This window comes from Cyanistes caeruleus, chromosome 2 (genome assembly GCF_971803275.1).
Source record: "Cyanistes caeruleus chromosome 2, bCyaCae1.hap1.1, whole genome shotgun sequence".
Classification (NCBI taxonomy): Eukaryota; Metazoa; Chordata; class Aves; order Passeriformes; family Paridae; genus Cyanistes; species Cyanistes caeruleus.
The window spans coordinates 51,804,716-51,831,346 of record NC_141702.1 but is presented as its reverse complement, the minus strand read 5'-3'; the positions used below and the strand labels follow the sequence as shown (position 1 = coordinate 51,831,346).

At 35.4% G+C, this 26,631-nt stretch overlaps 1 protein-coding gene across 2 annotated transcripts in view; it reads right to left on the bottom strand.

Moving 5' to 3' along the window:
• The window catches only part of NKAIN2 (sodium/potassium transporting ATPase interacting 2), a 529,063-nt gene that overhangs the window by 77,572 nt on the left and 424,860 nt on the right, over positions 1-26,631 (bottom strand). For both annotated transcript variants that reach the window (XM_086876954.1, XM_086876955.1), the window contains exon 4: positions 1,966-2,166. In XM_086876954.1, coding sequence (XP_086733080.1) covers positions 1,966-2,166 — 201 coding nt within the window. The remainder of the gene's footprint in view (positions 1-1,965; positions 2,167-26,631) is intronic.

Genomic DNA, 26,631 nt, shown 5'->3' with positions numbered 1-26,631 from the left:
TCTAGTGGACAATATGTGAGCACAGGCTTCTTTAAGGAAGGACACAAGGAAAAGCACATGAGGGAGGTATACATTAGAAGTGGGTCTTAGACACTGGGCAATTTGGAAAGTCTGTACCTCTCAAGTACCTCAACCAATGTGGAAAGAGAAAGGGAAATGTGGCTGGGAAATTAAGATAAAGAGGAGGCTCAGTCCTCTAACAATTTGAGAGACCCCATGGGAAATGCCCATGATCTCTCTCTTTATTCAAATAAAGTAACAGGACTCCTCTGTCTCCTTTTCGGACATAAACCTCTAGTGTGTGTGGGTTAATTTTCCTGACACAAACAGTATCCTCTTACTTTGTGTTATATGTCACTGAGCTTTATCTGTTAATTCTTCTGTTTCCCATTTAATCACATTTAATATGGGAGTGAATTTACACTAGCATTTCTATTAGAAAAAACAGCCACAATGGAAAATGTGAAAGTGATATAAACAGTAGTCAAGCACAAGGTTTGGAAAATTGACCCATATTTATGCTGTGCAGCTCTTTACCTGTGATAATCACATTTAGAGTAACATTAATGGGAATATAATGCAGATGTAGTTAGCTATAGCTAGCAGATTACTATTGGCTTGTTATTTTGAACCATTACTCTGGCTTGAAAAGTATGAGCTTATCCAAAAACACAGCTCTATTTAAACAGAGACACACAAAAAAACCTTGTTGAATCAGGAACAGAAATGAGCTTGAACTACATATAACTTGATTTTCTTGTTCATCATTCATTAGATAAAAAAAAAAAAAGGCAGAAAAATATCCTGTTTATCTGTTCTTGAAGGCCTGAGGAGGGCTCTGCAGGAGCATCTGGGCAGGCTGGACCAATGGGCCAAAGCCAATTGTATGAAGTTCAACAAGGCCAAGTGCCAGGTCCTGCACTTGGGTTACAACAGCCCTAAGCTTTGCCACAGGCTGGGGCAGAGTGCCTGGAAAGCTGCCTGTTGGAAAAGGACCTGGGGGTGCTGGTCAGCACTAACTGAACATGAGCCAGCTGTGCCCACGTGGCCAAGAAGGCAAATGACATCCTGGTCTGGTCAAGGGAAATCAAGCTTGCACCAGGGATACTATGTTGAATATCATGAAAATTTGTCTAGCACTTGAAGAGGCTGCCCAGGGCAATGGTGGAATCACCTTCCCTGGAGGTATTTAAAAGATGTGTAGATGTGGCTTTTAAGTACAGGTTTTAGTGTTGGATTTGGCAGGGTTAAGGGTTGGGCTTGATGATCTTAGAGGTGTTTTCCAACCAAAATGATTATACGAAGCTATAATTCCATGAGTCAAGCTTGAGTGATAAAAAAAATGCTGGAGAATAGATAGATGGAAAAGCTGCCCACTTTTTGGATAGCTATGAGCTCCATTATACATTTTTTCCCCCAAGCAAACAGTTTTCATCCCTTATAAATTTTCTGCAGTGCAACAGTGGATTCTTGTACTAAAAAAAATTAAGATCTTGGGTTTTGATTTTCATATTAAGTGTTACTTTTTCAGGAGGGGAGGGAAAACCTCTCCCATTGTAGTCTAGTGTCAATTAATATGGTTAAAGACAAATTGGTGAGATTTGAGTCATATGAACTGATCAGTGAATCTATTTTTACTGTTGGTTTGTCTTTTGTATTCAATTTAATATTTAATTTGGCTTTCATAACAATAGCTCTAACTTGCTATTATGTCACAATTTATAGTAGCAGGAAAACAGGGTGTGTTTAGTAGTTCAGTAGTTCTTAGCACAATGATAAATATGTATGTTGGAAATTTTTGCATGCAGCTGTCTTGCACTGGCTGAATGACAACTGACTTTCACGACTAAATGAAGACACAAAGCCAGGGCTTGTGAATGAATGCCACAATCATCCACTATTCCAGTAAAGACAAGATGAAATCCTGAAAAGGTGGTAGAATTGAAGTTATTTAAAAACACTTACTGCAAGGAAGATCTGAAGAGAACTGTGAGCCACTTCTATGTACTGATATTCAAGGAAACACCCCGAGACAGTGATATAACGATGATCCTCTGGTGCCCAGTCCGGTGCTGGGGTTACTGAGGTCACAGTGCAGCCTGGCCCATTCTCCATCCACCAAGATCGGTGCATTGAGATGTTAAAAGTCAGAATGAGATCTGTTTCCTGCAGAAGAACAAGAAAAGAATTAATACCTGGGGATGGTACTCTGGTATCCAATTCCTCAGTAAGAGATTTCACAGCATGCATAAAGAAGAAAAGAGCTGCAATAAAACTGCACTGTCACATGAAAGTTAGTGGAGCTTGCCTGCTGCAAGCAGAAGTAGCTGTATCTTGTCAGGCAGAAATGCTTTGGTGCAGAAAAATTATCCTGCAAGCCAGGATCTGTTCCCAGACATCACGGCAGCCTAGACTACAGCACTCATTGCTGTTAATTGCCCATTTCCTAGTGGATACCATAAGGATTGATGGCCCATGTTTTGTTGGTCTGATTTACCAAACTATACAAGAATCCCCCAGAATCAAGACTTCATGCTCTTTAATACACACACATCATATGCAAGGAGTTTTTTCTCAGTAAAGGAGACCTATGGTAGCTCTACTGAAATATTGGAGAAGATTGAAGAAAAGGATCCTACACATTTTGCTTGCAGACAAATCTCTTTACAGTGCCTCTCTCTGATGTCTAATTTCTAGGATCCTGTAAGGATATAGTGAGTGTTGCCTTGTCTAAAGACTACTCAGCTAGTTAAAAAGGAGGGGCAGAGGCGTGCAACCTTTAACTCCCATACAGCTACTGCGATGGAGTAACTAGTCAGCCATGCCTTCCATTAGGATTGCATTTATAAATAGTTCATAAAGGATTAATAAATTATTAATATACATCATAAACAATACTACAGATATTACTTTCATAAATTATACGTGGTTGCACATTACTTGAGGGTGTTACACATAGCTATAACAAAACTATGGACTCTGTGGATTCTGTAATAGCCTACAGTGTTTACCAACATTTCATAAATAATTTATTACTGTAACCTCATTGTAAAGTGTGACTATCTAGTCTCTGTGCACATGTGCTCAGTCATGCAAAAAAAATTGCTGTTAAGTAATATCTTTGCAGAGCCAAACTCTCCCCACACATAACCTACATTTTTTTCAGCCTGTTGATGTCATTAATATTTAAGATTCTCATAAAGATTTTAAAATGTAACTATTTAATTAGGCTTAGCATGTCAAAAATAATAGAATGCTATTCTGTAGCAGATAAGTTGCATTCACATTTCTCTCCCTTCAAAATGGCCATTTTTTCAGTCCTATTTATTTCACCTTTTGGCACTAACTTATGATGAGGTAATTCCATCCAGAGAGATTTTGGATAATGTCACACATCAATTGATCTTTCATTGCACTTGACACTGCAGTGTAGCTTAATGCTTTTTTTCTAATTTGCAGTTCCTACCAAAAGTATGGAAATTTTTTACATTAAAAAAAAGTAAAATAGATCGCTACCCTGCATAAGCACACACAGCTATCAGATGGCAGGAAGGACCTTAAATATGTTTGCAATGAATAATTTCCCTTCATTCCCTCAATAGTCCAATCCACCAAATAATGAGCTGTATGAGAAAATTTAAAATGCTTCATATGAATTTAATCATGCAACTAACTTCAAGCATTTGTTAGTTTTCATCAAAGCTACAGCAAACATTTCTATAAACTATGCAAATTGTTCCCAAATATATATATTGATGTTATAAGTTATGAGACTTCTAAGTTATAAGACTTCATCCCCCAAAACCATCTCCTTTCTCTGGTTCCTTCCCTACTAAAGCCATAGATACTGCAAAGTGTCTGCCATGTGTTTCTTGGAAATAGAAATTTTTTTTCACCCAAGCCAGAAGACAATTTTTCTTTCTGAAGGCAGGGCTGCAACAACACCTCAAGTAGAACACTGGTCTTTTCACTTGGTGTAGGAAGTTGAAGAAAGAACATCTTTGGAGTAACTTTGCTTAAAGTAATAGATGTAATCCTAAATGACTAAAACTGGAATCCATCATGCTATTGTCAAAAGAACTTTCAGCCATTCTAGTTACCATGGAAAATTCTAAACCTCTAGTCTCTTATCAGAGATGGAGCACAAATGAACAAGACTCATTGTCTATTTCTATTTTACCATTTACAATATCATGAGAAGAATCATGACAGACTAAATATATTTTACAAAGTGCAGACTAGGGATAAAAAATGTATTCCTTGAAAAAGAAAGGGATAAACTGGCTTGCAGGAACTGAGTATTTGTTATGCAACTTCCAGATGAAGAGAAAATGGATCAAGAGGAGCTTGATCAAAAAATCAAAATCAAAACTGGTCTCTGTGGGTAGAATATAATTTCTCTAGAGGCAGCTATTTTTGCTTACCACAGGTACAATAATCAGAAATTTTATTAGTTAAAAGCACAAGTAAATTTCCAAATCACATGGGAAATATAATTACACATTAAAATATTTATGATTATATAAATAAAGCTTCACAAATTCTAGCTTTCTTACAACTCTGGATTTATCCACAGATGATATTTTTGAAATATTTACACAATTCCTTTGCACTCAAATCATCTTTTGGCAGTTAAGTTGAACGTTGTGACTAGGACTTGTTTCGTTCAGGAATAGTCTTTGAGTGCTTACCAGTAAAAGAATTATGAATCTTTACCAGGTCTATATTCTATTTCTTTCAGTAATAAACAGTAAAAAGTAAAATTCAGTGAATAATCAGCAAAACACTAATCTGTGTTCATTGGTCTTAAAATAGAGCATAGAGCTGTTAGCTAACATAGAAGTGTTATATTCATTAATTCTTATTATTCATCATCATCATCATCATGCTACTGAAAGCCACAGCTTCAAATCTTAGAGAGCTTTGAATCATGTGGTTGAGAAGGCTTTTGAGAAGCAGTTGTTCTATACTGAACCAGTTAAGGAAAAAGGTCAGCTTCAGAAAGCAAAACAATAAGATGTGAAATCTGGTTCTGTAAGATTAGAGACCATTCATGTCTCAGGTCCAACCTGGGTGGATTAAAAATGACAATGAAAAAAAAAATCTTGAGAAGTCAATGTTGTAAGTCAGACCTTGCAAATTTTTATCCCCAAAATATCTGGGATCAGAATAAGCGTAGAAGGAGCCTATTAACTACAAAGCTGCTGCACAGTTAAATCTCAGGTATAAATTCTTATGTGCTTTGAATTTGCCGATAACCTTCAAGCCATGTCCCATTTCATGCAACCATATTAGCAGAGCAGTTCCTGTTGCTCAGTACTGAAGGTTGCCCAGCTTATGAAAAAGTTTCCTTCAGTGAGAAAATACTTAAGGACTTGAATCCCCTTGTAGAACTGTGGAAGCCACGAAGGGGATGATGTATCTATTGTTAACATCTCTTCTACTGACAGCATTTAGAGCTATTTTTGGACAAACTCTGCTTGCTATTTACTTTGTTCACTGTTTGAATACAGTTTTAGTGGACATAGACAAAGTCTACACTGGAAGCTGGGGATTTATTATGCTCTCTAGTGTATTTGCCGTCTGTTTCCCTTCCAACATCTGTGGCTCAGACTTGTTCAGGGAAATGCAGAGAAATGGTCTGATAAGCCTTGAAGCTATGAAAACTAACAAGAATTGTTGATACACATTGGGAAAGCCAATATGTTGTTGTTCAAAGTCTGTATGTCAAGGAAGATTTCATTATCCTAAATTCAACAAACAGCTGCTTCCTTTGTGGACATAGAAATGCATCTGTAAGGGCTTTATTGCTGATCACTGTGCTGCTTTTATAAATTCTGCTGGTATTTGTAAAGCTTTTTAGTGAAAATTGGTGCATTAAAGTAGATTTTGATACTCATCAAGAAAAAAAACACAAAGGAAAACATTTTGTAGGACATGTCTGCTGACATTCTGAAGATGTGTTGATATATGTAGTGGTCAGGAAAAGTACTGTTAGATTAGATAAATCTTGAAGTTTGGAGGTCTCTGACACTCAGATTTCTGAGATTAGGATATGAGACCTCTTCAAATTACATCTGTAATTTTATTTCAGCTTAGTTGGTAAAAAATTTTGAGCTTTGATGGTTTTGTGCCTATGTTTAATAGAGTAGATGACTACTTTTTCTGGGGTCAGCTGCACAGTACGTAGCATTTTCTGGCTGAGGACAGCTGATGACAGAACATGGCAACATCAAGCTTTGTAAAAGCTGCTAGAAAAAGAATAAAATCTTTGTAATCAGACACAACAGGAGGACAGCAGTGCTTAAAAGGAAGACAGCTCTTTGTGTATTGTATTAGTACTAGCACATATTAGTAAGGGCCCTGTCTCTTTGCAGAAATCACAATATATTACTGTTTCAATGATTTTTGTTGGTTGCAGCTCAAAGAAGCTAATTACAAACAGTGCCACGAGAAAAAAGAGGCAGGAGTGGTTCAGCATGATTCTCCCTGAAAGTCCAGGAGATCTTGCAGACTCAGGGAAGTTGAATTGTACTGATTTCAATGGTTGTGTCTTGCTGTGTCATGGGAAATGATTTCTTCTATTTTTCTAATTAGGAATTGCTGAAATCTGTGCAAACCTGCTAAGCTTCTGTATGTCTTTTGTTGAATACAACCATGTAACCACTAGCTTAATTTATCAAACTAAAACTAGCAAGAACAGGCTTCTTGGAGAGTGAACAATCACACAAGGTTTCAGAGATAAAATATCAGGGTCTGAAAGCATTTATAGTTCTGGATGCCTAGGATGCACAGAGGCCTCTAATTCTTGTTATCTCGCTTTTCCACTAAAACTAACTCCTACCAGGCAGCACCATTTTCTCATGCAAACAGACTTTTTCCTAGCTAAAGAAAAAAAATCTCTCCTAACCGAAGAACCAAAATAGAGCTTGTCAGCTGTGGGTTTTTTTTTATTTTTGTTTTTGTTTTTGGGTTTTTTTGATGTTTTTTTAGTTTGTTTGTTAATTTGCAGTTGATATATGGAAAATAATTATTGTGTAGGGAAAATGGATATTTAAAGATAATTTTTTTCTATTTTGTTGCATCTGAATTGGGTTTTTTGCCTCCCCAATTTTTGTATATGTGTGATCTGTTCCCTTTCATTTGAATTTTTTTTTCATTAACCTAGATTTCTATTTAATTTCCTCCTGCAAAACCATTTTTTACCAGTATAATTGAAAATTGTTTACAGAATCTGATTTACCTGTGCATCATTAATCAGATAAGGTTTAACCAGTTTGAATCTACCCAACTGATATACTTTTGAAGTTCATCAATGAAAACAGGCAAAAATTGTCCCCCTGATAGCTTTTCTCAGTATTCTGTAAAAAATGCTACAAATGTATTTTAAGTGATTTCCAGTGTACCAAATATACTTCTGAACGACTTTAATTATAATGTTACCAGCATGAAAGAGATGACTCAGATGTCCTGATTTTCTTCTCTAAAATGAAACTAGAATATTATATCAATAAAAGCCTATAAATAATCCTCAAAAAGCATAGTCACTGCTGTACAGAACTTGACATTGCCAATTATTATTCTATCATACCTGTCAGTTATCTTCTGAAATTAGCAAAGCTACAAATGTTATATTAATTTAGATTTTCATATTTTTCTAGTAGTTAAATTAGCACACTGAAAAACCTAAACATTTTACTCTGTTCCCTTTCTACTCATTAAAAAAAAAAAAAAAGAGGCACTGCTAGGCTCCAGAATATTAATTTAATTAGTTCAGTGGCATCGACAATTTTATTAACATCGTTCTTCAAAAATTTTCTATCTATTCAGTTCTTCAATTAAAATATCATAAAAAGGAAGTAGAAACCTCAGTTTGTATTGCAAGGTTAACATGATTATGACTGCTCCACGAATATTACTCTTCCATTAATTTTTTTTCATATTTCAAAGGAATATTTTTAGGATGTTCTGGATTCTAAGATCCATTGAATTTTTTCTTGTGCAGAACATGAGAATTTAGCTCTTCACAGTAGCCCAATGTAATTTATCACGAGGACTAGGAAGTTGCAGTCAAATAGAAATTTTAATTTAGTTATTGTACATATTTAGCAATAATCCTGCTTACTAAAATTTTTGTAATTTCTTGAAAATTTTGTGGAGGATGAAAGCTTGTGCAATGATAAAACACACTGAAATGAAAAGCTAACCAGAAGCACTCACATCCCACAGTAGTAGCTAACTCTGCCAAATCTTATTTATTTCACACTGTGCAGTAATCAAGGATATAATTTTGGAATTGAGAAAATTTGTTTAAGGAAATTGAGTTAAATATAATACATTGTTTTGACAAACTCCCATTCTCTGACAAAACCATTTTATATCCAAGCTCTAATAATGTGATTGTACAGCGGACAGTTTTCCAGGTGATCTACGTTGCTCTATCCTTGGAATTATCAGATATCATCTGTGCCCCATGAAACAAAACTAGCAAAGAATTTTATGATTGAACTAAAATCAGTGTGGTTCTGGGTCTTTTTCTGAAGTGAAGTGCATGTTCTGATAGGTTTCCAAACCCTGATTATTAATATTGAGGTAAAAATGCATGATGAATACTGCTTTTACAATATATTAGTACCAGTTTTTTTATGAGGGTTTTTTTTTATGCTTTTAAAGATATTTAGTTCACTATTCTCTCAGAACTATTTGTTTCCCCTTTATTTTTAAACAGTAAAGGAAGTATGTCTCTTGTCTTGGTCTACCCAGGCAAATACACAGATCAATAGTGCTTAGAATTTTCAGACACAAATATGCATAACCTTGTAATTCTAAATAAAAGCTCCTCTAAGCACAAGTGTTGCCTGGAATAAAAGGGAAAAACTCCAGACAATATTAAAAGTGATAATGTGAAAAGCAGATCTTTCATGCAAGCTTCCAGGTGCAAAAGTTTGGCTCTGCACATGTGCACAATTGATTTACTACAAATTCTATAAGGTTAATTAATAATATAACTAGCAGGTACATCCAATAACAGAGTACTTGTCCCAGCAACCCTCCCTTGGATCTTTTCCCTATTTCCTGTTATGTCTTCTATGTTCTAGTGCAAAACAGAGTGTCCTTGTTAGAATTCATCTTCTTGAGAATAAGACTAAACAGAATTTCAGGAATGTCTTGGGTTAGCTTACTGTTCTAAAATGTGAGAGAAAGAGCAGGAAAAGTAATACAAACTATCTAACAATGTATTAACAGCCTACAAAGCTACAAGTATATGAAAAATATATAAAAAGCAAAAATCTTTAGGCATCAAAAGGACATGTTAAAAAAGTCTATGCAAAGTTTCCAGTGAACCGGGGTCACCATTCTGAAGGCTGCACGTAGAAAGATCTAGGCCTTGATTAAAACTGCAGCACAAGATTAATGTCCTTAAAATTATTTTATTTTTTAGAAAAAATGGTTTATCAAGTTACCAAACCATCTCAAAAATATGTTGCTTGATCATCTCTGCCCAAGGAAAAATTTTAGTATGGTCCATCATTCAGTAAGGAAGGATGCATAAGTGTATGATGTAAAACTTAAGCATCAGACAGTTTACAGATGTTTGCAGAAAGACATTCCAGTTGATGCAGTTTTTTCAGTGTCCCCTGGTGTTGGTTATTGTTTAGTGTTAGGTACTGTAAAGCAAAATGCATGTGTACAGTAATAAATTTATATTTTCTGATTCCTATTTTTTTATTATCTTTTAAAGTGTAAATAATTATCTAGTTCCTACAGTGTGTGCAGGAAAGAGTAAAAGGAATTTGGACAGAGATCTAAAACCACAAAAATGGTGTTGCTATCCCAAAAGCGGTGTTAAGAAAGCTGAGATTATTGTAACAAAGGAAGGCTTCAAGAAATATCAGGCTGAGGAGAAATACATGTTGTGTACATTGTGCTCTAAAGCCTAAGCCTTTCTATTCAGTGGTGATTTTATAAGCACTAAGATCTCAGAATGATTAAAATGAAGCCTAGATAAGCCATAAAATTATGGAAAAAGAATGTAGAGTCATCTTTCTCAGTTTGATTCACATCTATTCCAAAGTGAATATTTTCAAAAGGTTTTGCTTCTGTGGGGAGGTTGCAATGAGCTAAAGCATCAATTTTAAAAGCATAGCTTGTTCTCACAACCCACTTGCATTCTCAGTGAGAAATAAAATATCCAGATTTAAACGGTTCGAATTAATCTGAAGTCGGTAGAAGGGACCCAGCTGAAACAGAACGAAAAATATTTCTGAAGGACTCTGAACACTCTAGGTTCTGAAGCCTAGATAAGATGTTGAGCAGCACACCAGCCACAGAGTGACTATCAGGAAGCATGGAAGGGAAAGTGCAGCCTCTCTTCACATAGCCCCTGGGTGCTGCTCAAGAAATGATGTGTAATACCTGCACAGCATCAACTACTTCAGGTTCTTTCACTATAACTTATTCCACTCCTGACCAGACTGACAGATGTCAACATCCACAGTGCTAGATTCAGATCTGAAGCTTGCAACATTCATGTACCTTGAAAATTTGGACCAGTAAAAGAAAAGTTAGATCTCTGCAGAAAGACTGATGCGTGCCCAGCATGATGTGCACAAAGCTTGCATGTAATAGTCTTTATTGGAACACTGCTAAATATCTAAGGTTTCTGACCCTTAGTTTAACACATTTTACTCCTTGGTATGACTTTCCCCAATTTTAAGGAACTGTACAGCTGCAATCCATCAGGTGACATGGGAAAACCTGTGTCACAGTTTTCAGTGCAAGAGCTACTTTTACCTGGGCCATACCTACCCAACAGACTTTAAAAACCACCTTAGATTCCTGTCTGAAAGACCCTATTTGATTTTTTTAATGAAAAGATATCTGTCACAGGAACATGTTCTGATAAACTTTAGTTCATAAAGTGTTTATTCATGTCCTTGTAGGTGATGGTAGTTATTACTGGAATACCTATGGCTAGATCAGATTTGATAAATCAACTTCTTTTCACTTTACATGAACTAATTAATTTAGCAGTAGGTGAAATTGCTCTCTCTTTTTGTGGTGTCATGTCACTCAACATGGACCACAGATTAATTTTATATAAACTAATTTGACTATCCAATACCATCACTTAAGTACAGAAATACTAAGATCTAACTTGTCTTGAGCACAGAGTGAATTATGGAAGTTTTGTACACTGGCTGCTTCCCGTGTTTATAAATTATTTTAACTAATTTTAAGAAACAAAGTACACAGTTGCTTCTGTTCTAGGGTTGAAAGTAAGTTATTTATAAACTTCTATTCTGACATTAAAAGTTTCATGGAAACAGATGAAAAGAATCTTAATCACCTACATTAATAAACAAACCATAGTCTCTAATTAGCTGACGTTAGCAAACTTTTCCAGTGGGTGTCCTTTCCTCTTGTGAGCTACTGCTACGACATGACAATTCCATCACTGTAGTAAACCACAGCCTCCTAAGGACAATTCAAAGCCATTTAAAAGACTCAGTGCATAACTTTGGATAAATCTATGAGTTTTATTTCATTTTCAGAAGCACCCCCTGAAGAATAATCTTATGCTAGATTTTGTTTTGCTAGTATGAAGGAAAACATCTCATGTACTGAGAAAGGAACTGCAGCAATATGAACCAGTTAGGTACTAATGCACAGATGAATAGCCTATCCATATTTTTCCTGTTGTCTGTGTGGCATGTAATGCTGCTAAAGCCTAAGAGGATTCCCTGCATATATAAGAATATATGTGTTCTTACATACAGTGCAAGAACACCTAAGTTGAGATGGCAAAATCACCTCAAAAAAAATTTTCTTATTTTTTTTAACCTTATACTTAGCACCAGTTTGCACAACATATATACCAGCCTGTACAATATACATAAGATGTAGAAAAAAATATGCAGATTCAGTGTGTGATGTTACAGTTTTGAACTGATGGTGTTATTAGGTGGTAAAAAGTAATGTTCCATGTGTCACACTCTTTCTTTCTAAAACTCTTTACATCAGCTTTTTGTTTCCTGTTACTTAAGACTCTTTTCTCTCAGATTCAAACATTTTCATCTGATATTTTGTAGAAGATATAGTGGTTAACAGACAACTATTTTATTTAATGATAAAGGAAATGCTGTTTGGTCTTGTATTTTCCAGGGTAGTCTTGCAGAAACTTTATTTTATTTTTAGAGATAAATTAAAATTTATATAGAGAGAAATTATATGGACTGATTAAAATCTAGTCAAACTTTTTACTTCATGTGTTAAACAAATGTATAAGAGATATTTTAGAAGAGACAACACAGCAAACCTTGTTAATGTAAGAGTAGGATCTAGTACCTTGCAGGCATCCTTAAAAATTAATTCCTAGATCAGCTATGTTTTAATGACAGTTCACTGACAGCTCATGTCAGCTGTCAGCTCTACTGCTGCTGAAATTATGTTTGGATGTTTTGCTTATGTTTAGATGCTTTGCTCCATCTCTCAGGGCTTTGGAGAAGGGAATATTTGCCTTCAGTTAAAATTTACACTGAGTGCCCAAGAGTGTTTGAATGAATGTGAGGGGTCTCTGGCTCTGCTCTCAGACAGGACCATCAGTAGTTTGCTCCCTTTTCAGAGAGAATGGAGCTCTTTGTGGCTGAACACTGACTGGCAGGGGGGCAGCTCTGCAGAGAGAAAGCTGGGTGTGCTGTGGGTAAAGACTTGTGGGCTGTGTTGGGGGAGTGTCACCAGCAGGCTGAGGAATGTGGCTCTTCATCTCTGCTCAGCGCTGGTGAGAAAACACCCAGAGGGCTGGTCCAGCTCTGGGCTTCAGAGTCTGAGAGAGACACACAGTGGAGCAAATCCAGCAAAGGCTTCTAAGCTGGTCATGGACTAGAGCACAGGACATTTGAGAAGAGGGGGAAGGAATGAGGCCAGTTCAGCATTAATAGCTGAAGGCCCGTGAGGATGCAGGTCTTCTACTGCCCATAACCACCAAAAGAGAGAGGTGAGAGAAGGCAGAGGCAGCCTCCACTCAGAGGTCCACAGCAGAATGACAGGAGACAACAAACATAAGCTGGAACACAGTCAATTAAAATTATTTTTTAATATTTTTTTTAAACCAGGAGAATTGCCAAAGACTAGAATGTGTGCCCAGAAATGAGGCAAAAGCTCCATCCTTGGCAATATCTAAAATTTGACCTACAAAGCACCCAAACAATGTCATTCAATTGGCCCTCCTTTGAGAAGAGCATTACACAAGGTGACCTTCCAAACGAAATAATTTTTTGATTCAATGTGTCTTTCTTTGAAGGCTTAGAAGGGTTGTTGCAGCTCTTCAAAAAGAAAATAAAAACCCAGGCAATCAATCAACTGACCAAACCAACAAAAAAATCCCAACCCCCCAGTTATAGAATGTCTTCCTGAAGCATGAATATCTATGGGGCATCTCTCAAAATCCTACTGTAACATACCGGGGACCGCGGTAGCAATGAAACCACAGTATTTGGGAATAGAAAATGAAAACGTGCAAGAATTCAGGTAGTTTATTTCAAGATATTTTCTGTCTCTTGCCTCTGTTCCTTTTGAATCATATCACGGTTCTTCAGTGTTCATATTTTACTTGCAAGCATTTCCTAACAGTTAGCTAAAATTTACTTAAGAAAATCTCTTCAGGATCCAGCTCTGTACTCAAAGACCCTCCAATTTCCAGCCAGGATTAAGATGAAACACTAGGAGCAACTATCTTTAATGAGCATAGCTTGAGAGGAACACCTAGAACAGAGCTCTATCTCTGTAGACCAAATCAGTGATTGAAAACTTTATCTAAGAAACTGATGGGGAGTAGATTTACCATTCTAACTGTAGTGTCTGTGTCAGTTTCTTAAATTGAGTTTTGAGGAGCTGATTTAGCCCAGGGAAAAGGAGAAATCTGGTTGAAGCGTCTCTTGGGTCTGCTTATACTAAATTTTTTTGTTTGTGTTTAGTGCTAATGCAGAATTAGACGAACTCCACTGTCAAGATGTTAGAAGATCGATGATTTTATTACCTGGAATTGGAAAGCTGGCACACACAATAGAACAGTCGCAGGGAGAAGAGTGATACAAAGAGCTCTTTGATTTCCTGGTGCTTAGGAATATTGAAAAATACTGTGAATTCAAAGAAGCAGAGTTCATTTTTTTTAGTCAAGGAATAAACACAGCATACCTGATTTATTAAATTTAGACTGGGTAAAAATTTTTCAAAGAACTGTATATCTGCCCAACGGAAAAATATATAAACTTCAATAAATAATTAATTTTTTCAGAATCTATAGAACCAATTCACTGTGAAATGCCAGCAATACTCCACATGTGCTTTGTCTTTTTCTTTGGAGTAAAACTCTCATAAAATACTTATGAGAGGGCTCTTCTGTTTACATAAAGACACATAGTTTTTACATCAACATCACAGATTCTTTTTCTTTCCTGAAGAAAAGCATTGGAAGTATTAATGTTTCTCTGAATTCCCAGGCTCACAGCAGTTTTCTACAATGTGCATTAGTGCAATTCTGACTTCACTGGGAGTTGAATTTGCCCAGAGAATGCAGCATTAAAGCCCTATATGCTTCCAATCTAAAATAAATGCTTTAATTTGATTTGAAAGGTGAATCTATAAAGTATTACTATATTAAAGGCATACATCTCTTAAATAAAAAAGGACCTAATCTCAAAAATGAATGGCAGAGTTAAGAATGAAAATAAAGATTACATGGTTAAGTCTTCAAAGGTTAGGAAATGACAAACTCCTCGGTTCTGCCTTAATGCACCTCAGCACTACAGTAGAGTATTAATTACACACAATGTTTTATCGTCTGGGCTGAGTGCACAGCATCCTGTAAAACTTCATCATTAAGCCCTCATATATTTTTCAGTCTCTGAACCTGTAGAGACCTACAGCTTAATCCAAGATAACTTCAGAATTATTATTTTTTTTTTTTTATTACTGGAAATAATTCCATTAAATTAATGGAATTTTCACAGCGGTGAGATTAGATTTGCTACACTGAGACCAGACATTCAGATAAACACTTCCCAAGTCATTACTATGTCTTATATATATCTGCACCCATTAATATATCTTTCCTTATTAATGTTGATATGGGTATTTTTTTCATTCTGGGTATGGTTTTCCTGGTGATTTTGATAAATATACTGTGATTCCTTAGGACACTGAAGTGAATGTCATATGAGACTAAGTTTAATGTTGTCAAACAAATTTTTTCCTGACCTACCCATTAGACATTCTGCAAAAAAAGGGAAACTATGTCCCAAGGGAAATTGCAGTAGTTTACAGTCATATTGGAAAGAAATATGAAATGATACTATGTTGTGATCTCTTCTGGGTCCAATGCTGATATATTTTAATTAATTATGTGAATGGCTGAAAAGAGGAAAGGCTTTTTACTATATGATACTGTGAGATGATGCAAGAACATTTGAGGAAAGGGTTGGCATTCAAAATCATCTTGAGAAACCTTGGATTTGTCCTGTAAATTGCTATTCAGCAAGGACAAGTTGAAAAGTACCTTTGTGTTGAAATAACTAAACATACAAACACAGTATGGGTAACAAAATTCTGGATGTTGCACTCTCACAAGGAAGGGGAAAGTTATCACAGAACAAACTCTCTCTAGTATTGGCAGGGTTTGAACTCACAAGAATTCAAGAAAAACTGTGGACTGGAATGAGAAGATGTCTGAAAATGAGACCTGTGAAGAAAGATAAAAGGAATTGGGGTTTCCTGGCTCAGAAGCCTGGGAGTATGACTGGCTGTTGGAATGAAGTGAGTAATTCTTTTCCTGCCTGTAATGCAGGTACATCATCACTGGCCCAGGAACTCGACTACACTGCAAAGACATTGCAAAGAAGATACAAGTTAGATCTTGGGGGAGAAAGTTTCTGAAGCCAAGGGAGGGGAAAGCACTGGAGAGACCTGACTGGGGAGTTTGTGTGATCTGCTGTTACTGGCTTTTAAGAACAAAATAGATTAAGTTCTGTCATGCATTCATGAATATTTAGGCTGATGACATGGAATAATTGACCTACTGAGCCATTCATCAGTGTGAATCTATGATTCTAATAACCCAAAGCATGGTTCTGGGAAGATATAATATTTGTAAATATGTAACACTTATCACCAGTCATCCCACTGAGATTTGATATATTTAATATATTAATTGGAAGTACCCAACATGTAAAGCATAAACATAAGTGAATTTAAATATAAGACTTTCCCTGGAGATTTCTAAGAGATATGGGAAGTTTTAATGAAAGAAAAAGGAATATTGTTTATAGAAGTAATTTTAAGGGACTAACTATAAAAATTTTCTTCTTTCTGAGGTTCCCAGCTTTTGATAGAATAATTCCTATAATATTGCACAGTCCATGCAATGGAACTCTTGAAACAGTATGAACTGTAAAAGCTGGAATGCGTTTCCCTAGCTTTGGCTGGCTGCTTCTGAGCTACTTGCTGATGGAGCAATGGACCTGAAAAGGCACTGTGAAGGTATGAGTAAACACAAAAGGTGTAGAGGTTTTCCTCAGTATGAGGTGAATCATGCCTTACAGTCCTTTGGCTTTAGAGCAGCTGAAGATACTAATCCAAAGGTACATGTTTGCATTCAGTTCAACTCCATATACTTAAGAAATAAAACCAAAAGTATGGATATCCTGGAGTACAAAGAAATCAGATTAAAAAAACCCCATACTTATATATATACTGTAAGCAGTATAAGTGTAAGCTGTAAGCCAGCTGCATGTTTTCTGCAGATAGATGTGCTAAAAAGGCACTTCACCTAGAAATATGTAGTATTAGAGCAAATATTTGATAAGTTGGAAATTCCCTCATGAATAATAGAAAAATTTGTTTTAGTTAAATGTATAATGTGGCATTTCCTTTGGAAGAACACTGAAGTTCTAGTAGAAAATTAAGAAGATTATTCACTTTGACACATATATATGATTCCAAAACTCCAGAAGATTTTTGAAATCTTGAATTTGAACAGCTATGAACTCATGTGGCATGAGAAATTTGAGGATTTTGAGACAAAGTTCCTGGGGGTCTGCAATACTAGAAAATTTATTTCTGAATAGTTGATTTACAGGTGTCTGTGACCTCCAGGAACTGTGGCAGTGCTGTAGGCAGTTCCCAGGATTCTGCCATCATTTCGCCATGAATGTACCACTTGGGATTAAATATCCAATCTTCAAAACTTCCCCACTGGAAACCAAGTTGTCTGATATGTATCTTATATCCCACCCTAAAACTGGAAAGAAGACAAGAGATATCATTATGCACATTATTATGTGCATGATAATATCCAAACTTTCTATAGAGCTTTTGTCTGGCGCCACAGAGTTGATAAAGGAGGAAAAAAAAAAAAATAAAAAATAAAAAATATAAAAGTTAGGGAGCTAACTTTTACCTAATTCCTGAAAGAGGAATTGGTTTGCATACTGAAACTACAGATAGAATAAAAGGAGACAACATGGAAATTAAATTACCTTGATATTTGTTGGGTTTTCTTTTTTGGCAGCACTATCTTGAAAACAAATGTTAAATTGCCACAAAGAAATTTCCACAAAGAGAGCAAAGTCATGAATTATCAGTTGGTAAGTCTCAGATACAGGAATAAGGCAACAGAAATGAAAAATGCTGAGATCAGAAATAGCTTGTAGTATCATGGAGCATGTTTGGTTCACGTATTATTCAGAATATTAAAATATGTCATCACTTGATTTTGGATCTTTAAATTTAAATCTACTTTCAAATAAAATGGTCCTTGATACAGTATGCATTTTGCAAACATGAGCTAACCTTTAATTAGTCTGTGCTAAGTGAGACTGGGAACCATGTGTAGAACTTCAGCTTTCTTTGTATGAACTTCAAAGTTATTTTCCTGTCTTCAAATTTCAGATAAAAATTTTCATTACAGTTATTTCTTAATTTCCTACTCTGTATTATTCCACTTCTTATCTGCTATCTTACCAGTTGTTGCCTTTATTCTGAATAAGTCCAGTTTCAACTTCCTTCACTACCAGCTATAACTACCAGCCTATATTCATGTAATGTACCAATGATTGTATTGGATCCAGGGGTTCTTGCTCCCTGCACAGGGTTCATATGTTTTTGAAATATCACCTATTTCTCACTTCAAATTAGATATTAATCATTAGACTAACATGCAGTATGTCCCCCTGATAACAAGCAGATTAAAGTTTATGATTCTTGTTCTGTGTGTAAGGGTCATGTTCTGTTCAATAATGCAACTCTCTAAATTGGTCTTTAGTGGCAGTGTTTGCTCAGTAGTCATGAACGCTTTCACAGGATTTTTGGGCATAATTCTGTGTATTGGAGTTTCTGATATTACCACTGAATGATGAATTGAACAATCATACCTTGTATTTTCTAGTGAAATTCAGCTACTACTTTCTTAGAGGTATATTATTCCTCTGATTAATACAGAGCAATATCTATTCATTTGCCTTAAATAAAAACTTAGCAATATTTTTCTTCATCAAGAACATATCTGAAACTTTCATTCATTTTATGAAGATTTTTTTAAAAATGGGTAGAAAAAATATGAATAGTATGGAATCTGTGAAAAATGTTTCTTATTGTATTATTGCTGGCAAACCACAGCCAAATTTATTTATCTATTATTTATTTACCTATTATTTATTTATTTATCTGATCCCGGGCTTAGAAACCTATTTATAATTAGTCTATCAAGATAATGAACTTGTTTCCTTAGTTTAGGATAAAGAAAAACTATAAAGCTTACTGAATATACTTATTAGCAAACTCCCTGATGTTAATCTGTTGTTCAAATCATCACAACAGGATCACTAAAACGAAAGCTACAACTTAATGGGAAATCTCTTTAAAGTGGGATTTCTGATTTTGCTTCATTTGCTTTAGTGACATTTGAGTATAGGAGTATATGTGTGCCTGGAAACTACAGGCCTGGTAAAACTGCAGTCTGACACCTGGGAAACTTGACCATCCAGAGTATTTTGAGGAGGAAGGGACCTACAAGGATAATTGAGTCCAGCTCTTAGGGGAATGGGCCCTATAAGGATCAACCTAGACATTATTAGCACTGTGTTCTAAATAACTGAGCTGTAACAACTCAAAGAAGAAGGTTACAGATCAAAGGGATAAGTGTGTTGCATAGGCAATATGTACACTGGAAACAAAGAGTAGAAGAACCAGCCACCTCTATACAAAAAAAACCAACTAACACTGGTATATAAAGTCTCCTTTAGCACATCTAAATTCAGAGCAGGATCTTTACCACTTAGCCATCCTTTCAACACCATTAGCACCGTACTGAGCATGCAATATTTTGTCAGAAGTCTAGAGTACAACTTATAGATCCCTCTGTAATCAGGAAATAGTATATTAAAAACAAGTAAATTCTAATTCTATTTTAACTGATTCAGACCATGAACTTTCCTAGATAACTATACTGCAGTTGCTCTAATGAATATTTAGTTTTATAATCTCTGCTGCAATTCCATCTATCATCTAGTCATTATGATAATTATGTTACAAGCTGACATGTGAGTTATTCCAGCATGTTGGCTCATATTAACTAAACTACCCAAAGAGGAAAAATTTTTCTTGTGAAATTGAAATTCAGTGTGAGTTTGCAGCTTAGATGTGCATGTCTTGGTTAGCTTTAATTTAACTAATTTTACTTAGCAATAATAAGATTAAGATTAATTATAAAATGCACAAATAATTCAGCCACCTAGATGGGCTTTGGGCAGTAAGATCCATATAACTGTGACCTATTTTTAAGGTTATATCTATCTAGATATAACCTAAAAAAAAAAAAAAAAATGGTTCTGACTATATCAAATTACGTCTCACATGTTACTTGTAATTAAAATAATATTTTTAGGGCAAACTTCATTTTATACTTCCTTTGCTTTGGTGTGTGTATATGCTTGGCAGGGAGGAAACAAAATGCCTCACATTTTGTAATTTTTATTTCATTGTCCTTCTTTTCAATAGCCATCCACTGGGGCAGAAGTAGAAGATTTTAAATAGAAAAGTAGCCTCATTAACCAGTGAGCAAAGAGGAAAAGAAAAAAGGAAGAAAGAGGGACACTATGTTATCATGATAATGCTTATGTTATTAATGTTTCAACAAGGAATGAATTGCAGGTGTGTAAGAAACTGATTTCAGGGTTTTCAGGTATGAGACATGTCAACTTCCCAAGTATTTTTGCAATGGATGGAGGTTATGAATAGCCTTATGTGTTTATTATATAAACTTCTGCAAACATTTCCTAGGCTTGGTTGATTGTCAACTACAGGATTAAAGTGATGCTACAGATAATGTTGCAGAAAAGTCCATTGCAATCCTGTGCAGTTTCACATAGGCCAACTTTTTTTCCTATTTGTTTACAGGTATGAATTACAAACTTGTCTCCTCTGCTATATCAAGATCTTAAAATACATTACTATTGGCATTGTTATTTTTAAACAATTTTTGATCTTTCTGGCAGATGGTTCCTAGTGTTCTTTTATGGGATTTAGGCTAGATCTTTCTGGCTTTAGATGCTGTGTTCATTTATTTTTACTCACTAGGAAACCCTCCAAGCTTTTGAGCCATTTTTTCATTAGATAATAATAAATTTGACTTGAACATACACATGCTAAAAGGCTTAGTTTGCAGAGTCTTGACCTTGCATACTTTTTCACCTAAACCCCTAGGCTTTTTTGGTAAAGGCTGTTAATGCCACAGCAATATTCAGTTCAGAATTTCATTTAATACTTCTTTCTTTGGGTACACTTCTATGAAACATGTGAAATTAATCTGAGATAATGTAACTCACAAGAGCAGGTGAGAATATTCCCTTATTATTTAGCAGTATCCCGAAAACCAGGAGGTGACTAATAAATGGGACAAAATGAACTCTTTTCTTTCTGCCCATCCTTTTGTATTTCACAGATCGTGCACATTCCAGACAGAATGATGCAGTGCAAGAGGACTGAGCTGGCATAGGTTACTACAACTTTATGCTTTCAGCCAGTACATTTGATCATTCATTTGTGTAGCATTAGTTTTCTTGATGTCATTGTGCTTCTTGAAGCTGTACTGTACTTTGTCCTAATGCTTTTCAGGAGTTTTCTCTCAAGAAGGAAGCTTACTAAGGAATTTTAATTCTACTTGCATTAAAATTTTTACTTATTTTTTTTTTTTTTTTTGAGGCAGGGTTTTTGGGGGGGATTTGGTCTGCTCTTTTTTTTTTTTTTTTTTTTTTTTAACCAGATAAAAATTGAAAATGCTTATCTTCATGCATCTTAAAACCACAAAAAATAGAATCAAACCAGTTGAATTCAGTGATATCAAATCTAATAACAAAACCAAGAAAAATGGTAGGCGTCAGAAACACCTTTTTGCCACTGTATCTGGGCTAGATGAAGACCTCCTCATTTCCACAGTGTATTAGAAGTTACCACTTTCTTGGATGTGTCATTTAGTCAAAACCAATGCTACATTTGGTTGAAACCAATGCTAGCATTATCAGTTTATCAAAGACCAGCTAGTTACGTTATTCAAACTTATCTGCCTCTCTTAAACAGCAAAGTGATGAAGTGCTTCACAAGGCTATAATAAACTTTGGTAGATGTTTGGGTGTAGGAACACATTTGGGAAGCTGAGATCCATGTGATACAATCATATCTGAAAAGTATGGTAAAGCAAAGCTGGTCAACATCATTAAGTCAAATAATAAAAGGATGCAGCCTTGACCAGTATTTGTCTTTTTGTTGTACAGGAAATAAGCATGTCTAGAGTGATGAGATCAGTTACCAGCTTCTACCAACCAGCAGTGACAATCAGTTTCCTAGAGGCCTGGCTTGACCATTGAGAATTTATTTGGTGTGTTCATTTGTTGCCTCTTACTGATAATTACAGTGGTTTTATGGTGCCTTCCCACAGCCTATGCCTACTTCCAGTTCTTGCTTTTCCCTTGTGCTACATCACTCAGGACTCAATGCCTTCCTCTTAGATATACCTCAAATCCCAGCTCTTCACAGGTCTGCTGTCCTACCTTTGAACCTGGTTGCCAGCCAAGCATTTACAGTTTTAGGCCTGCCCTGCACCTGCTTTTGGTTATCTCCCTTGGGCAGTGTGTTGAGATCCGCTCCACTGGCTGGAGCTCTCTGCCTCATCACTTCACTGGCGTGCTCACCACTCCTCACTACCCAAGCTGCTGCCATCTGATGTCTGCACGGTGTTGAAGACTCTAAAAGAGCGAGGGAACTCACCTGTATGTGTTTTCCTTTAGTTTCTAGAGTAACTAGTGAATTGCTCAAAATTGACACTTCATATGACAGTTATTCAGCTAAGATTTCTTACTAAATCAGGTGCTTTTCTGATTAAAAACCACTTTATTGGTTTATTTTTATTGGTTTATTTACCACTGTTTATTTTCTGGGATTCATGGTTAATTAGCACATTTGTGTTAACATCTAAATATTATTTCAATCTTCTCTTAGATTCTGTGGGATGTTTAATTAAATGTTCAAGAAAACTTTTATTAGAGCAACTCAGAGAAAGTCTGTAGAGTGTTCACATAACTTGTGAAATTGGACTTTTGTCAGCAGATCACACAAATGTTTTTGTGAAATTACCCCATTTTTTTACAGGCCTTTACCAGGTTATTCCTATGATGGTGACTAAGATAAATTAAAATGTTGTGCTTTAAAAAATACATCAAGTTTTTTCTTTTTGTACAATATTTTAATCTCACATTGGTGATCAATCACATTTGGTGATTATTCACCAAATATTTTCCTTTTCAATATTTATAAACCTGCCCTATATGAAAATATGATCTATAGATTTCCTGTTGTATTTTCTCTGTTTCCCACTGTACTCATAGGAAGAAACATTTTCTTCTGTTGGTTGTTTTCATGTGTTTAATGATGACTCAACAATCTGGAAAACCTTCTGAAAAATAAAACACATCGCAAATTGAACGCCTCCTCCACTTTCCTAATTTTTGGTGAGAAGTCAGCAGATTGGTGCCTGTATAAAGAGACTAATTTGAATTTCCTGTGGCCTGAGTATAAATGCAAAATATGTAGTACTTGCATCTCTTTATTTTGGCTCTCTGATTGGGGCAGCACAAGAAATACTGGTGTTTTCACATTTACTGCAGAGAAGAGCATGTGATTCTGCAACTTCACCTATGTCAGGTAGTGCTGCTTTGTCTGAATAAATCAAGATATTGTACTTATGTGCATGGTCTCCTCTTTTGGTAGAATAATATTATTTTCACATGTTTTCTTTGTAGGGAAGTGAGAATTGTGCAGGATTTCCATGACATATAAAAGCCTACTCCATTTTGATGGGTATTTAAATCCTTTAAAAACTGTATCAAAAAGACTTAGAGTGATTAGGTTTGTGACAAAGAATGGATCTGAACCAACCTCCCAGAATCCAGCTTGCTGATTTAACCATTTGATGGGTTTTACTCTCAAATGGGACTTCCCAGCAATAATCTCAGATTTTACAAATTTATATGTTTTACTACTACCTTTAGATTTAAATAGGTCACCACACCTGTGCAGAAAATCACACCCCTTGTCTATTGAAAGAGAATTATTTTTTTCATTTGAATAGAGTAATAACTAATAGAGTTACTAGGTTTTCTTTCAGAGTGCAGGTCATATCTTCAGGGGTTTTATTCCTCTGCCAGTACAAGTGTTGCAATGACATGGTCTTTGACAATCTACCTGCCACTTATAGAATTTCAAAGCACATATTTCTAAAATAAAATCATGCTATGCCCAGAGATGCCACATACAATTACCAGTGACTTTCACTGAGAGCTGAATACATGTAGCTAAAGGGAATACTTGGGTTTAAGAACATACATACAGATTGAGGATATATTACAGATATATCTCTATTTTTTAAACTAGCTATAGTTGACATTGATGAGATTGCTGGAGGCTTGCATTTCATCGATACTTTCAGAAAGCAGTTTCTGCTAGATTGTATAGAGCTGAAGTTGAATAACCAAATTAATTTATAAATAGAAGGGAAAATTATTTTCAAAGTCTTAGATCTGATCATTTAATAGACTAAAATATTTGGAAGTCATTTAGGTACATTTTAATGAATTGAAACTGAAATAAATTTTCACTGTTGCTTATTTCTTCTACATTCAGCTAGGTTCTGATTGTCTCAGTTTTGCTCTCATCATCACACTGCACAGATAATAGCATCCTGTTTAATTGCTAATTATTCTTTGCAATTCTGTTTAGACAGTTTAATTATTTTGTTCATTGATTTAATAACAACATTTGACTCCTTATATTTTCAAAGAACTTTAGAATTAATGAATAGCATTAGAAATATCGGAGTAATAAAATCATGATAGGTGGAGAAATCCAGAGGAGAAAGTGACTTGATTCTGAAAAATTAGGACTGGAGAGTTATTCTTTACCAACTTTGTTTTTGGGCCATTAGACCAAGTCCTATCTTCCTTATTTTGCTTAATGAGGATTCAAGATTAGAATTTGCTTTAGTTAACAGTAGTCTAGAAGTTCCTTTCAAAAGCCAAAGATGAAAATAACTTATTCATTTCATATATTAACAATAGATACAAATGAAAAAGGAGCAGATCCAAAATGTATTTTAGGCAATTAGAAGACTTCTTTTTTCATGAGTCTGATTGAGTTGGGAATTAAACTCTTAATGCAATTTCGATCACTTTTTATGGTGCTGTAAGTAAAATGCTTTTAGAAAAGTACATTTTGTACAGGATGTTTTGACCTATTTTTAAATTCTCACCTCCAAGAATTTCAGTGAATGCATAACTGTTTAATATTGAACATTTCTAGATTATTGTCACTAATAAGTAGAATGGCATAAAATTAAATAAATTGTTCTCTCTGCTAATCATAGAGGAATTAGCTTTGTTCCAAAAGGGAAAATACAGTTAGAATTTAATACAATATTTTTGGACACAATATTTTCCAGAGAAAATCCTTCCTATGAAAATCCCACAAAACCCCAAACCCCAGACTAATTTACTGTCTTTTATATATTTGTTAGTTACCCCATTTAGATCCACGTCAGACAACCACATTGCATTTTAAGCTGTCAAATTACTTGAAAAACATTACATTGCAAGTATACACAGGTTTTGTAAATTCTTCTGTACAATCTGCAGAAGAACGCTCCTTCAATATTCCATCATTCACAGTTCAGAAGAAGAGAAGTGTGCTAGATCAAGACTATTTTATGCCCCATGTTGCTTATAATCAATTTAATATATTATCAATCTGTGGCTATGAATGCCACTTGTCAGCCCACAGGCTTCTAGACCCAAGATTCATCTTCCTCCAAGTAAACCACAACACAGAATACTGCAAAGACATAGATACTCAGAGCTTATAAAAGCTTCCTCCTCTGGTGGCAGCATCACCACCAGAAGCAATTCCCACCCCTCCTTCCTGGTGAGCAGTTCAGCTCCATCTAATAACACTGAGTACCATATGAATTGTGTTTGTTCTCAGTACTAACTGGATGTATGAAAACCCTTGCTATGCAGGAAATGAGAATAATAAGCAATGTGTTCCCATTCTGGATCAATTACTAGCTATGTTTACAAGGCATATTTAACAGCCCACTCAAGATATAAACTATTAAACTAACCTCCATGTGGCACACAGTTTTCTCAATTAGCAATCTAAAAATTATTTGAGTACCACCAGTGAAAACATTAAATGAAGGGTTAAAAAGGAATTCCAAGTGTAATTTCCTCTTTTTTTTTTTTTTCTTTTTCAAACTGTCTTCTATTATTAGATAATACCCTACAAAGACATGAATTTTTTTCTTTTTCTTTTTTTTTTTGATGGAGATACACCTCACAGTTCTTATTTTGGTATGCATAGATATTGCCAGACATCTGCTGCTGAGTTTTCATCTGCTAAAAAAATCTTCTGAATTTCTCAGAATTATATGAATTTTGGTGACAAATGTAAAGAGATAAAAAATTCAATAAAATGTAGCTTCTGAAAACTTCCATAGTTTTTCCAAGTTACAGAGGTGCATTCATGATATCTAAGAGAAAAGCTCTAAACTCATAAAGCTGTATGCATTTGTCTTGATATTTTACAGGATGTGTTCTGCTATGGGTCAGAAATCTGGTTTTGTCTGTTCTGTAGATTTGTTTTGTTTGCTATAAAACCCCAAATTTAGGAAGGGATTCATGGAATCATGGTTACATGCTATGTTTTCCAGAATTTACACAAAGTGAGGAATGCTTGTGCTGCTCGATCCAGGGAGTTGTTTCCCACCTAGGCACAGTTTGCTTCCTTCCATGGTACTATCAGGTGTGCTGACTCCCTCCCAGCTCCATCATGAACATCTTTGTGCAGTCCACACTTCTGCTGCGTGGCAGCAAGGCACATCATCAGTGGTATGACACAAGAAAAACATATCTACTCACTGTTGCAAACTTTAGAAAGAGAGGAAAATTTAGCTTTTTTTCAATGTTTCTTTCCATTCTAATTGCCCTTCTAGCTACCAAAGAAGAACGTCTGGTAACCCTGCCTAAAGAATCA